The sequence below is a fragment of the Hydra vulgaris genome, chromosome 05 (assembly GCF_038396675.1).
Source record: "Hydra vulgaris chromosome 05, alternate assembly HydraT2T_AEP".
In the NCBI taxonomy this organism is placed as follows: domain Eukaryota; kingdom Metazoa; phylum Cnidaria; class Hydrozoa; order Anthoathecata; family Hydridae; genus Hydra; species Hydra vulgaris.
In genome coordinates, this window is record NC_088924.1 from 17258268 (window position 1) to 17274106 (window position 15839).

General features: G+C 27.1%; 1 protein-coding gene across 3 annotated transcripts in view; it reads right to left on the minus strand.

Moving 5' to 3' along the window:
* The window catches only part of LOC136080639 (uncharacterized), a 51382-nt gene that overhangs the window by 5848 nt on the left and 29695 nt on the right, over positions 1–15839 (minus strand). For 2 of the 3 annotated variants that reach the window (XM_065797547.1, XM_065797546.1), the window contains 6 exons: positions 15156–15317; positions 6315–6470; positions 5843–5888; positions 3202–3361; positions 2808–3033; positions 2352–2427 (listed from right to left, as the gene is read on the minus strand). In XM_065797547.1, the coding sequence (XP_065653619.1) occupies positions 2352–2427; positions 2808–3033; positions 3202–3361; positions 5843–5888; positions 6315–6470; positions 15156–15317 (826 nt within the window). The remainder of the gene's footprint in view (positions 1–2351; positions 2428–2807; positions 3034–3201; positions 3362–5842; positions 5889–6314; positions 6471–15155; positions 15318–15839) is intronic. The other variant, XM_065797548.1, reaches the window with a different exon arrangement.

The following is a 15839-nucleotide window of genomic DNA, read 5'->3' on the forward strand; positions in this document are numbered from 1 at the left end:
CGTGCAATATCTGTCCGCTTCTTTATGCTATCTTTCTAACTTCTTCTGACTTTCACTCTATGAATCTATTGTTCTTTCTAAAAATCACTTACTCTGCAAAGTCTGGTCTGCGAAGCGGGTAATGATGCTCTTTAGTAAGCTGAATTTGTCTTTGCCTTGGTAATGTAGCTTCTATATGGCAACTAGCCGGAGGAGGATAATAGACAATAACGGAATATTGACTACGTTTATACTAACACATTAATTAGGTAACCTAATTAGTAGTCTGATTTGCTTATTTTAACATCTACTGCAATATTTGTTCGCTTTTTCTATGCAATCTTCCTCACTCTACTTCTTCTGAGTTTCATTCTAACTCCATCGTTCTGCTCAAAACCATTTACTCTTGGTCGTAGATGGGTTATGATGCTCTTTAGTGAGCCGAACTCGTCTTTGCGGGCCTTGGTAATATGGCCTCTGTGTATGGCAACTAGCCGGAAGAGGATAAACCACAATACCAGCAATGTTGATCCATCAAAAAGGTTGAATTATGTAAGTATAAATACATATATTCAATTATATATGCATACAAATATATAATATTTAATGTCTATATATATATACTAAAACATAAAACAAATAAATTTATTTCCAAAAATAGTTAAATATAACATTGTGCAAGCGTAAAATATCACGTTGATTGAACTTAAAACACAAAGTGTCGTCAACGTAAAATACAACGTTGAATCAATATATAATATTACGTAATGCGACTTAAAATACAACGTTGGGTCAAAGTTGTTTTTTGGTTGTTGGAGACGTCGCATTTGTTACCAAAATGATATATAAACAACATAGGTGGTCGATATTGGGTCAACGCAATGCGCAACATTGTTCGAACGTTTTATCAACGTATGTGTACTTGGTAGGATGTTAAGTAGATGACTGGATTTTCTTATGTGTTAGTTCTTTTTTCTTCCTATATAAAATTGTTAACCAATTAATTAATAATTAATTGCTTAACAATTTTGATTAATTAATATTTATTAATTTCACTTTCAACCTTTTACTTGTTGAACAAGATTTCAACAAGTTGCACAATGAAGAAGATATAAAAGTCGTGTTTAGCAATATAAAAGAAGTATGTTACTTCTATCAGAAAAGTTGCATTCAAATATGACATTACATTCTCAATTTTAATAGGTCGAAAGAACGGCAACAATGCAAGCTTCAAGGGATTAGGATCAACAATTGTTTTCTTTCAGGCCTAACAAAGACGGATTTTATTAAATCAAAAAAATATTAAAAATTTTTTTTTTGGTCCGTTTATTAGTTTGCATTTACAGCAGCATCCTTATTCCTTCCATATTTGAGTTCAACTAGTTTTATTGTGCAAATAATAAAGGAAGGCATTTATTTAATTTCCAATATACAAAAGGTTAACATAAACAAAATTGCTTAAAAAATTTACCTAAACAAGTGAGAAAAGATGTAAGTCTGCCTTGTAATAAATTTTACACGTGTAAATGCGTGTAAAGATGTAAATGTTAAGACTCGTAAAGTTTCATTCGATGACAGTGTCGTTGAAATATCCACCTTTGATTCTTAACACACTGCAATCTTTAATTTGCTGTAAACTGCATTTTTTTAGACTATAAATTTTAAACATTTTGTACTTTTTAATTAAAGTTAAATGTCTAGACACTTACTATTTATTGCTTAATTTGACCCGTTTTAAAACATACTTTGTATTGAATTGCTTTCTTTTAACGTTACAAAAGTATAGTACACTATTATATTATATATTTATATTCATCCCAGTGGCACACGCACAAACCTGGTTATAATTAGGTTTGGTAAAAAAACTTAGTAACTAGTGACATAGTAGTAGATGAACGATTTCGTGGAGTTGTAAAACCACATGAAGTATAAATATGTTTCATGTAATATTCAGAATGAACTGAAGTGAAACCTTAAATTGTATGAAATCAGCTAAAACGATTAATAGATGAAATACGGATAATACTTGATGAAATACGGAAATACTTCTCAGGTTAATTGACCAAGAAAACTAGGTAATTTATACCAGAAATTCAATTTTTTATTAAATTATTAAGGTTCCTTAAGAAGATCTAACGATCTTCTCACAAAGCTAAGCGAAAGACCATTTAAATAAAGTATTTAAAGCAGACTTCCTAATCAATGTTGCTTATATGGACAGAGCAGGTTTCAATCTTCTGACCTCTTGATTCTAAGACCGTTGTTTTATCCAATGTTTCACGGCCGGTCACTTGAAGTTTAAGTAGCAAATTTTGATGCACTACTATTACTGCTGTTATCTGATTTTATTTTAGGGAAAGAAATATTTATACCTGCTTACGTGTTGGTTCATACACACATAAATAATTGAGCTTTCATTATCCCAATATATTCCTCTGCCATATGATTCTGCAAAAAAATTATTTTTAATTAAGTCTTTTAAAATCAGGTAAATGAAATAGATTTTATTAACAACGAGAAAAACAACAAAATAACAACAACAATAACTACTACAACCGCAATAGTATATATATTCATATATATATATATATATATATATATATATATATATATATATATATATATATATATATATAATATATATATATATATATATATATATATATATATATATATATATATATACATATATGTATATTTATACATATATACCACAGCTGTTTAAAGTTTAAATAGTAACACCAAAACAGGAGTATCAACAACAATTTTTTTTTCTGTTCTTAAATATGCAATTGTACATTGCATAACTGTTAATATATCTTACTCACCTGATAGAGCGTTTTTATCTCTGGAAACTTCCGATTGGTAATTTGTTTTACATAAAACATTTTTTTGGTACTTTTTCATTAAGCTCAAAACCTTTCCTTCTGAATTTTGAAAAGTAAACTTTATTGGGATAACCATCTTAAACTTTGGTAATGAGCAATCTAGTTTGTTAAACGTTGCCGCGAAATTATGAATAACTTTTTCTTTAGGAGAAAATTTTCTCAAATACTATTACGATAAATAAAGTATAATAAATATATTATATAATTAAAAGTGTAGACGCACGGTTTGCATTATAGCACTAAAAAACTTTTAAAGTATAATATATAATTTACAAAATAACTTATATTTTATATATTATGTTATATAAAGTATAATATATAATTTACAAAATACCTTATATTTTAAACGAGCAAGGTCATCCTTTATAAAGCCATTTGGAGGATTATCAAATGTCAATGTAAAGTAAGGTGGTAGAAAATACTCTATTATATAATAATCAGCGTCACTTGTGACTTCAGGAATGTTTAGTTCAAGCACACTTGAAAGCAAACTTCTGTTAAAAAATAAAACAGCATTTTATTTCAACACAGACACACACACACATATTTATAAATATTTTGTAACAAATAATATAGAAAACTTTCTTTTAATGTTTGCCGGTTTTGATTTCCTTGATCAAAACAGTTGTGCGTCAAATAATTTATTTATAAATAGTTTGAAAAAGTTATTTTGAAATTTAAAAACAACTACGAAGATCTATCCAATGAAAATTCATTATTCTTAATTTGATGAAATTGGTTCTATCTCACGGAAAACATTTTTTAAAATTCAAACTGGTCAAAATTATTTTCTTTAGCCATTGTGGATTAAAATCAACTTTTAGTCTTTATAGCTCACGTGATTACGTGTTTGAGTTATCAACCTTACCTTTGTTAGAAAAAAACATATATATATGTTTTAATAATACGTTTAAAACAGTGAGCGAATAAATGGTACTTGTTGGTTTCATCCAATATTCAGTTTTAGATATTTTCTTTTTTGTAAATTACTATTTGATCCAGAGGCGTTGCATTCTTGCCATATATATATATATATATATACATACATATATATATATATATATACATATATATATATATATATATATATATATATATATATATATATATATATATATATATATATACATATATATATATATATATATATATATATATATATATATATATATATATATATATATATATATATATGTATATATATATATATATATATATATATATATATATATATATATATATATATATATGTATATATATATATATATATATATATATATATATATATATATGTATATATATATATATATATATACGTATATATATATATATATATATATATATATATATATATATATATATATATATTATATATATATATATATATATATATATATATATATATATATATATATATATATTGCCCATAGAAAAAATATCTCATTTTTTGCAGTTTTTTTGTTCAAACTAAGGTGAACATAAACGATTATATTCAAGCAACCTCTGCCCATGAGAACGTGGGAAACATAATAACAAACAGCACATGAGCAGAAAAAAATATAGAGTGACATAAATGTAACGCATTTAATTCACACATTTTATAATTAAAATAATTGCACTAATACAAACGGTATCTTGATAGGTGTTCGTATTAGCTTCAATTAATTGATAGCTAAAAACTGATCAACTAGCTTCTCCAAATATAATTCACGGACTGCTATATTTTTGATACTAATTAATGCCAGACTGCCTAAACATATTTGGGCAATTGACGAAGGTACATAACACTTTATCGACTTTAACTTTTAGAAACTGCGTTCTACGGAAAACACTGAAAATTTTTTATGTAAGCCGTTCTCAGCTCTGCCATCAAAGAGAGCATGTTTGATAAAATAAGTATAAAAACCGTACATTTGACAGAGTCACGGTTGTTCAGTTCTGCTCGGTGGAAGACAATTGCTTCCAATACCAGATCACATTCCAAATTTGAGGCGTATATCTTTTGGAGAATTCCGCTAGTTCCTTTCGTTCAATGCTTGTTAGCTGAAGCATTGTGTGTGGAAAGTTAAAAGTCTTCGCTACATACTTCTTAACTTGAAATGCCATTATCAAACCATTTGGTTTTTTACCTCTAACTAAAATTTAATTTAAATTTTTTTACGTAAAATAAATCTGAAAGATGGTCTCCTTTATTATTACGTTTTTGCCTCCGATGCATACCCATCGCACAACTATCGAGATCTGATCGGTTCTGGTAATATCATTTGCAGTACCCACATTATTCAGTAGAAAATGGACACATATTCTAAAAATAAGTTGACAAAGAATATCATAAAAAATTGTTTGTTTCAATTCATTCATGTATTTTTGCACTTAGATACTTCGTTTGTCTTGCTGTGGTCCGAAGACTATGAAAGACTCGGTGGCTCTGACCCTATCAAAGACTGGGTGGTCCTCCGGAACTTGTCTACCCAATCTATTCTATACTAATTAAAGGTGAATAACATTGATCAGTTAAATTAATTCCAAAACAAATGTTATATAAGATAAATTCAATAAAAAATACTAAAAAAAAATTAAAATTAAATAAAAGAAAAAAAATAATTAGACTTTTCAAAAGTAAACTAATCGATAAATGAATAATGATTAGATGAAATTTTAAAATACAGAACGAATCCTGGCAACTGCTTCTATGTGCATGATATAATATTTGCATTTTTGTTGTTGTCATTCTTTTTTATAAACTTCTTAATTTAATTTTGCTAGTCACAAAATTCTATAATAACCTTTAGGAATTAGTCATCTAAGTCCTTTAGACATTTAAACAAAAATTGGTAGATAAAAACTGTTTTTAATTCATTTGTTTCATAAAATAATGCGTTTCAAATCTGATTTTTTTTGTTCCGAAACCCTTTAGGATTATATGAAACTATTTACTAGAGTTAGAAAAAGAAAAGAAAAATTTTATACCTTACCGCTCAATAGTTTGATCGAATGTAACATTCCAAAAAATTAGATCATCTAAATTTTCAACGTGTATGCCTCTTTAATATCAAGAAACAAAATTAAAAATATTATGAACATTTGCAGCATATTTACTAAAACAGATTTTTCTAACAACTTTTTTGATTAATCTTCTGCAAATGAAATTGTTAACTACACCGTAATATGGGGAAACATTGTTATTACAGGCACCAATGGGGAGGCGGAGTCTTTGGTTTCATTGAAAAATATGGTTCTATTTAATTAAATTTATCAATAATTTTTAAACTTAAGAAAGTGTTTTAGTCTGACGTAACTTTAGAATTTTTTTGCACTATTTAGAACTGGTTAAAACGCGTTTTAAAGTTGGGCCAAAGTCACTCCATTTTACGGTAACATTTTTAAACGCAAGTATGTAGTATTATAAATCAGTATAATTTAATATATAATAATTTAATCTATAACCTCGAGATGATGCTTTGGAGCAATTTCTTACTTCTATATTTTTACCCACGCATTTTTCTATAGAAGTTTTATTTTCGCAAAGACGTGTTCTATTTTTTTGACCAAAACCAGTTGTATTGCTACATGTTGACCAATTACTCCAACTGCTCCATGATTCTAAAAATACGATTTTCTTTAAAACCATAAATGCAGAGCAAAATAAAATTACTATATATTAGTTTGTTTTGTTTTTCAACTTTTATGTAGCCATTGGCAGTGACAAATCTTGGGAAAAGGAAGGGGGGTATATTGTTTGCTTTTCCAACTCCCCCCCCCCCCCTCCTCCCCACCAGAATCTAAAAGTTCCTAAATATCTTAGAAATTAAGCACCTTTTTTATTTTTTTTGGAGACACAAATATGGTACAAAATATAAAAATATTTCAACATCCCCCACCAAAAATTCCTAGATCCGTCACTGGTCCTTTTTTTTTCTTTTACATATATATCCGAAATATATATGTAATAGAAAGAAATATATATTTTGATCTTTATATACTTTAGCAAATTTAAATACAAATGTTAATTTTCTATAATGTTTAGTTTTACTTAAAATTAAAAAAAATTAAAAAGGTTTTATTTTTTAAATCTAATCTTTGTTTTGTAGTTTGAGTTGTAGCTATATTAAATCCAATATACCAATGTGTAGTGATATTGTAGCTAAATTAAATCCAATATACCAGTGTTTAGTAATATTGTAGCTATATTAAATCAAATATACTAGTGGATAGTGATCGACCAAAACAGGAAATACGCCATAACCGAAATAGACCGAAATTTCGGGTATACTAGTTCAATTACCAAAACAAAACCAAAAGTTCGGTAAAGTCAAACAAATTAAATAAGTCTAATCTAAAAATGCAATTTTAAAATTGTTTTTTTATTTAGATTTGTTTTTTGACAACTTCTTTCTGTCTTACCTCTTGTCCATAAATTAAGTCACGCATTAAGGAAAGGTGGGGGGTGTCTTTTTTTTTTAGTGCAGTAGTAAAATAGACATTTCTCTAATTCGATTGCGCAACTGACTTCTCGGCTTCAAAAAGAGGCAAATAAGGACATAAATGTAAACAAACTAAGTTCGCACTAAATAAAAATGTCTTATTCCAATTATCAGACCAATATTGAAAAAAAGGTGGAAGAGAGAGATATTACGGTATATAGTTGTGTGAAAATTTATTTTGTAATAGCAATATAGAAAAAACTATTATTGGTCTATTTTCTTTCCTGAACTAAGAAAAAAAACACGAAGTTTGGTGTAACAAAATATTTTAATATATACGTAACAGAGGTGCTGATAATTATGATTATTAATTTAAATAATAAAACACACTAAAATGTGTGACTTTCGCTTCAGGCCTTAGGACATAAAAATTTGTTCATGTTGCAGTAAAAAATCTTTAAAAAAAGGAAATAAAGTTCAAAGTTTGAATTCATTTAAGATGACACAAGAAAAATTACCTTAAAAGTCTCCGTGTAAAAGATCAGAACCATAGTTCATGACTAAGTTAAGCGATAAAAAACTTTATAAAAGTTTTTCATTTAAAAATGATTAATAGTAGTTTATGAAAACTAATGTAGCTTGCTTGTGGAATATGAAAGTTTAAAAATAATCAAAGACCAATTGAAAAATAATATATTTAGCTACAAAAAAGATGATAAATGTTTTAACTCGTTCACTGGCATGAGAAAAGATATATTTGGCACTTTATTTGAATATATAAATCCTAGAAATGGACGTGAAAGTATGAAGTAATATTATCTTAAACATCATTCTGATGAAAAGTTACCTAAAGAATTGTTTACATATTCTTCATATTTTACAAATCTGGTTATAGGTGAAACATGAAATCGATTGACCTTTTTTCATTTAAATTTTACTTACTGGTTATTTAAGACACCAAAATCTGCTATGTCAAGATTTTATTATATGTTTAAATTTGATATAACTCTGTTCAACACTACTTTGGTTTCATTTAAATCACCTAAAACTTAACATGTCGTAATGCTTGAAAGAGACTTATCCTAAAACAAAAGTTATTATTGACATTTTTGAATTGGTTTGTCAAAGAAATTCAATTCTTACAGTTTCCCATTATAAGCACCATTTTATCTTTAAAAGATTAGTTGAAATTGCTTTTTTGATGCAATAACATTTGTGAACTACTTGTTGGTTCTATTTCTGATATTAAAATAGTTAAGCAATAAGAACTTTTAAAAAAAAGCTATATTGAAAGGAGAGTGGAGATTCTGTAATGCTGATAGAGATTTTGCTTTACCCTTTTGGTAACACACTTAATATTTTATCCTTTTTAAATGGAAGAAATTAACTATTACACAAAGAAGTTATAGAAAGTCAAACAATAGCAGCTTTACAAATTCATGTAGAATGTGCCATATTTACTTTATAGATCCTCTTATAAAACCGTAACAATATATGAAATATACTATTTATTATTGAGATAAAACATATTTTTTTATGAAATTACTCCAACTTAACAACAACATCTAAAAAAAAACATTTATCAAAATTAATGTAATTCCATTTTAAGCGTTGTCTATAAACAAACAATCCAAAAGGAAGCTTCCTGATGAGCCTACTGATTGTGAAACAACTTGTTTAAGAAAATTAGATGAGTGTTTTTACTAATTTATATTTATATATACATGTGTGTATATATATATATATATATATATATATATATATATATATATATATATATATATATATATATATATTATATATATATATATATATATATATATATATATATATATATATTTATATATATATATATATATATATATATATATATATATATATATATATATATATATATATATATATATTAAAGAATCTATCTTTTTTATGAAAATACTCCAACTTATCAACAGCATCTAAAAAAAAACATTTATCAAAATTAATGTAATTTTAATTACGTATTATTTATATACACCAATTTTCTGTACTAGTAGTTACTAGTCGTCATGTGAGTGCCGTACCGTGGTTGGTACATTTTTTCAAATATATATATATATATATATATATATATATATATATATATATATATATATATATATATATATATATATATATATATATATATATATATATATATATATATATATATATATTCCTAGAGTTTATTCACAAGTCCATCTGTACTTACACCAAAACAAGGAATTTATGGTTGATCTTATAATCCAGTTTCAACAACTCCGATATGATTTAACATGTTTTTGGCATTTGTGAATTTTTATTGTCTTCTGTAAATTGTTTTACCAAAAATTCAGTTGTGTTTTTTATGAATAATTTTTTTAAATAGATAAACAGAAAAATTAAGTTCTAATTAAGAGAGCAACATGTACAAACTTTTTAGGAGTTTCAATTGATGAAAATCTCACATGGAAAAAACATATCGAAAACATTGCCTGCAAAATTTCGAAAAGTATAGGTATATTACATAAAGCAAGAGGCATGTTAAATAAACATATTTTAACTCAACTATAACACTCATTCATTCATTGCCACATAAACTATGCGAATGCGGCTTGGGGTAGTGTTAATAAAAGTAAATTAGAACCTCTTCATCGCCAACAGAAACATGCTGCACGTCTTATTAATTTAAAAGACCGTTTTTCACATGATAAGCCTCTTTTTATTGAAATGAAAAAGTTTATTTAACTAAACATTTTCAATGTACTGTGTTTTATGTTTAAAAGTAAAACTCGTACAGCTCCGGTTTTTTTTCACAATTTATATTCCTTAAAAGAAAAAAATAAATATAATTTACAAAATGATAATTTCCTTCTTCAACCAGTTTTCAGAACCAATTTAGCCAAGTATTGTATTTCTTTTCGAGGGGCGTTTTAATGGAACAATATAGTTTTGAAACATTTTGATTTTTCTCAAGACTGAAACTTTTTCGCATTTAAAAGGAAACGAAAAAATATCATTCTCTCTATTCAAAACATACTTATATATTTTTAAATTTAGTTATTTTAATTTATTTATAACGTTTTTACGAATTCTTATATAAAAAATATTTGTTTGACTATATACTTGTATATTTAGATTTTGTTTTATTAATTTTATTTTTGTGTATCATGTTATTTTAATTTATACATTGTATACCTATCAAGTCTTGTATTTTAAGTATTTATAAAAAAAGTTAATTTTTACTTCTAACTTTCGTTTTATATACTTTATTTGATTGCCTGATTTATTTTATACACATTAAAAAATTGTTTTAAACACGTAGCGATTGTAAGCGGATCTTGATGACAAGATCATCTGATCTTCTGCAAGTCTCTGCGTTCTTATTTTATATGCAACATAATTTGTAATTTTTTATATATGTGCATTTTTCTTTCATTTATTTTATTGTAATAGTTATTGTGAAGAAATAAAAGAACAAAAAATAAAAAATAAAGAAATAAGTAATTTAGAAGAATTATTTAAGCGATTTATCGCTATTTGTTTACATTTTTGTCCTTACTGGCCCCGTTTTAATGTTGCGAAAATAGTTGCACAATCTAATTAGAGAAATGTCTATTGAACCGGTACCGAAACAGAATTTTGGCCCATCACTACTACACATACAGTTAGGCAAGAAAAATTAATAAATAAAGTGAATAATAAAGTTAAAATTATGTTTACGAATAATATTTATATATACGTATCTACTATAGCATAATTATTTGAGCAATTGCTCACTTTTTTTGCTTAACTAAATCTATACGGCTCTTTTAGAAAAAGTAGAAAAAACCGAAAATAATCAAAATAAGATTTCTGGCCCATGTCGAACTCTCAGTTGATATAGCAGCACTCCGCTATGAGTCTGGCTATTTGTCAGTCGATGTATGTACTGAAGCCGCCGGCAGCAGGCTATTTCAGTATGACGTCACACTGCTCACCTCAATCAGCAGTATAAGATATAAAAACAAAATTAAACATTAATATACTTTAATATATAAGATAATATATGTTTTGTATAAAAAATAATATTCCCTCTGTTCGGAAATACTGCTCCAATTTGCATTCAATGTAAAAAGTTAAGTTACTGAAAATAAATTGTTTTTAATTAAAAATATTTTTTATATAGAAATTTAAATCCTTTTCTATAATATTATGAGCAATTAATGGCAATAGTATTATCTTTTACCACCACACCATTAATTTCTAAAAAAGATGTTTTTTTTATGAAGTATTTTGTTCCGAAATACTGTTCCGATTTGTTAAGAATGAATTATAAACTTAAAAATTTAACAACATTGTAACATTTTTAGTGGAAAAAAGCTATATATACTATTAGCTTTTGAAAAATTCTTATTTTGTATTAAATTATTTAATAGTGGTTAAAACCATTTAGTTTAAATACTTCATGCTTAATAAATGAATTTATTTGTTTTTATATCTGTAACAAAAAAATCAGAAGACTAATTGCAAGCGCTCTTATTGCATTTACTGCAATAATAATAAACATAGAAACAGGCAACAATTGGTTTAACCCTTTACAGGCCAAATTATGACAAATTAATGTAAAAAATATTATTTTTTGTTATACTAACAATTTAAGTTCACAAAATAAGTTATTGAAAAAAAAAATTCAAAATTTTGTAATTTTGGTCAAATTTGGGTTTGATGCCATATGGCATCATTGGTCAATAAAGATAATATCTGAAAACAAAGTTATAAAACATTTTTATTGAAATATATATAAACAGCAAAGGCAAAAAACTTTTTGTTCAAAAAGCATGTTTATTCTAATATATGTAAGCACTAAATACAGTTTTACTCAATTATGGAAGTCTACATAGCAGTTGCGATTGGCTAACAAGCAAAGGAAAACATTACATTTTGCACACATCATTCTGCTATAACTCTGACACAGCCTGCATCTTTTTTTATCTTTTTGTGGTTTTGGCCAGTGTCCTATATGATCATACCTAATATCATTATTAGGGATTGGTATGACTGGTTTCTTTCTATTCCTTTGTTGAACTTGCTTGATACCGCTAAGTTTAGCTGGTCTTCCCCTACCCTGGATTGCTTTTGATTTATTCGCTTGGATAAGAACATTTGAAATATCTACTGTAAATTCTGCTAATGCTTGGTGTTTGTTGATTGGAAGACCTAATTGCTGGTAATGCCGTTTATATAAGATCCTGGCATTCACTTTGGCCACATCTACAAAATGCCAGAACACTTTGATGTACCATCGTCGTGTTTTTACTTCTGTGCGGTGCAAGGCAATTAGCATATCTGCTAGATCTACACCTCCCATGCATTTATTGTATGCTGCCACTATATATGGGCAAGCAACGTTTTTTTTTTCTTTTGTTTTGCTGCACCAGCGGTATATGGTACTCAAAGGTGCCATGCCAAAACAGTTGGATACTAAATGAACAATACTGTTGTCTAACCATTTTACAACAATTAGTGCAGAATTTTTATCAATACGATAATCAAGTGAACCTCTATCTTTTTTCTTGAGTTCTTTTGATGGTATTACTGGGCACCCATGTAAACGATTTGGTCTGATTGTGCCTGCAGCTTTTATTCCAATACCTTTAAGGTATTGGATCAAATCAAGGGTGGAAAACCAATTATCAAAGAAAACAACTTTGTCTTCATGTTTAGGTAACTCCATGCACAAATACGCCACTGATTGAGCACTTACAGATAAATGACTATACTCTGCTGGTATTGTACTTTCCTTTCCAGCATAAAGGTAAAAATCATACATCATTCCAGACCGTCCAGCTCTGACCATGTTTTTAAAACCCCATTTACATGGTTTTTTAGGATTATATTGTCGTATCTTTGAGTATTTAGCTTTTGAAGGTATTATTTGTTCATCAAACATGGAATGGAATGGTTCATCAAACATGGCATGGAAACGTTTAGGTTCTAAACTAATGCATTGTTTTCGGATCAACTCAATGACAGGTGCAATTTTAAATAACTTTCCACTATCTTCTGAAAAAGTTGTGTTGTCTACAAAGTGTAGATTTTGCCGCAATAGTTTATATCTGTTTCTCGGCATATTGTCAGCAATTAGAGGATATCGAAGAGAAGTGGATCAATAGCTACTGTAGGCAGGTAGTTTAACTAGCCCCATTAACATTTGCATCCCAATTAACATAGAAATTTCATCAAGAGTGGTGTTGATACGCTTCCCTGATTTTTGTGTGCTGTACAAGTTTGTGTTTTCAACAATTAACTGCAATAACTCATCGGTAAAGAAATATTTGAAATATTGAAAAGGTGAGCTTATTTTATCTGGTATGTCCTTAAACTGATGTTCACATAAACTGGTATCGATATAATCTGAGTTCAGGTCTTTTTTTACCCATTGGTACTCATGTTTTTTTTTTAAAGCAGCTAGTGGTATATCATCATCACCATCATCGTCATCGTCATGATTATCATCAACATCAGCAGCAGCAAAATTATCAGTGTTAACATTCTCATTGGCTAAAAACTCATCATCATCTGATAAATCTGATAAATCGGACACATCTCCATTAGTTACAAAATCTATCACATCAGCAACTGAATATTTTTTTCTCTGTGCCATATATATGTTATAGTGTCTATATAATAATTTTTTTAAACCTAAATATATTTATATAATATAGTAATATATATGTCTTGCAATAACTTAAAAAAAATATTAACATTTATTAAATGCTCAATTTAAACAAAAAAACATAACTTTAAATGAAACTAATAATTTCTATTATATATATCATAAATACAACTCCTTTTGGCCAATGACGCCATGTGGCATCATTTACTTTTGAAAATTTATAATACACCAAATAATGATCACTTTTTAACTAAAATACCCTCAAATAAATCTTTATTATTTATATTGTTAATATCATTTAGTAAAGTATTTTATAAATGTGTTATCTAAATACAAAATGAAAAAACAAAAAATGAGATATTTGAGTTTTTACATCTTTCCTCTACTACAATAATAAACCTTGTGTTTACTTCTTACAAAGTATGTTCTACCATTATGAAAAGTTTTAGCGTGTGTACATTTCGGTGTTGAATAACAAACAAAAGCATTCTCCTTCTTATAGGCTTTAGTAAGCTATAGAAGAACTCCTAAAGTCAATGAAGCCTTATGGCATCACTGGCCCATAAAGGGTTAAAATTATTTCAAATGTGTTTTGAATATTTTTAAATGAATAAGAGAGAGAGACACCAACAAATAATCTAAATTTTTTATTTTTTATTATATTATCATATATAAGCATGCGTAGACAGAGAGATATACAAAAATAAGATAGATACCTTAGAATATTATTCGCTATGTACATATAAAAAAAACCTACACTAATAAATAAAGTACCGCAAAAAACATAATTTGTAAAAAATTGATCTTTTTGCTAAAATCTAGAGGGGGCGCAAGGCCCCCTAGGTACTTCCGTCGTCGCAGCCCTTAGTAAACATTTTCGAATAATTTTTTATTTTGTAAATAAGTCATTTTATTAAAGATATTTGATTTTTTTCTCATCAAAATTAGCAATAAAATCAAAGGAAGTATATATATTTTAGAAAAATAAAAAAAAATTAACAACATAATTTATTTTCAACAATTCTTTACGTTTCTAAACGGACGGAGTATTTTTTAGTTGCTAAATTCTTTCACATTGAATGAATGGAAGTCATACCATTATTTTTAGTCTAGGAGACTACTAAAATCGTAAAGCCCCCTTTTGAATTTATTTCTAAAAGTTTTTTTATATAATTTCTTTTCGTATTTTTTCAGAAATCTAATAGACACTACCTTCACATGTGGTATCGTTAAAGCATTTTTGAATATCTGTATTGTTTCCAATACACAGTTCCGATGCGTTGTTTTTTCTTGAACACAAACGTGTTCTAATCATAAAACCATTTCCGCACGTTACATTGCATGCAGACCAAGTGCTCCAATCATTCCACAAAACTAAACAAAATATATTATTCTGTCATTCTTTTGTGTGTGTGTGTGTGTGTGTGTGTGTGTGTGTGTGTGTGTGTGTGTGTGTGTATGATTATTGTTTTTTTTTGTTTGTTATTTAATATTTTATCTCAGGTATCCCAAAAAGACCTAACGGTTTTCTTACAGAGCATTGCAGAAAAGCTAGGAAGCACACGCCTCCTGTCTTATCGATAGCGCTAATTATGCCTAGAGCTTGCTTTGAACCCTGGACTCTATCTTCTAAAGCGAGCGCTCTAACCACTTCGCCACATAATATATATATATATATATATATATATATATATATATATATATATATATATATATATATATATATATATATATATATATATATATATATATATATATTAGTAAAAAATTACTTAATATAAAAATTTTTCCATTTAACACTGTGTTTCATCAACAAAGATTCATCAGAAATGAATGATCAAATTAATAAAACTTCAATTTATACCAAAAATTAAATTACAGGAAGTTACAAAAATT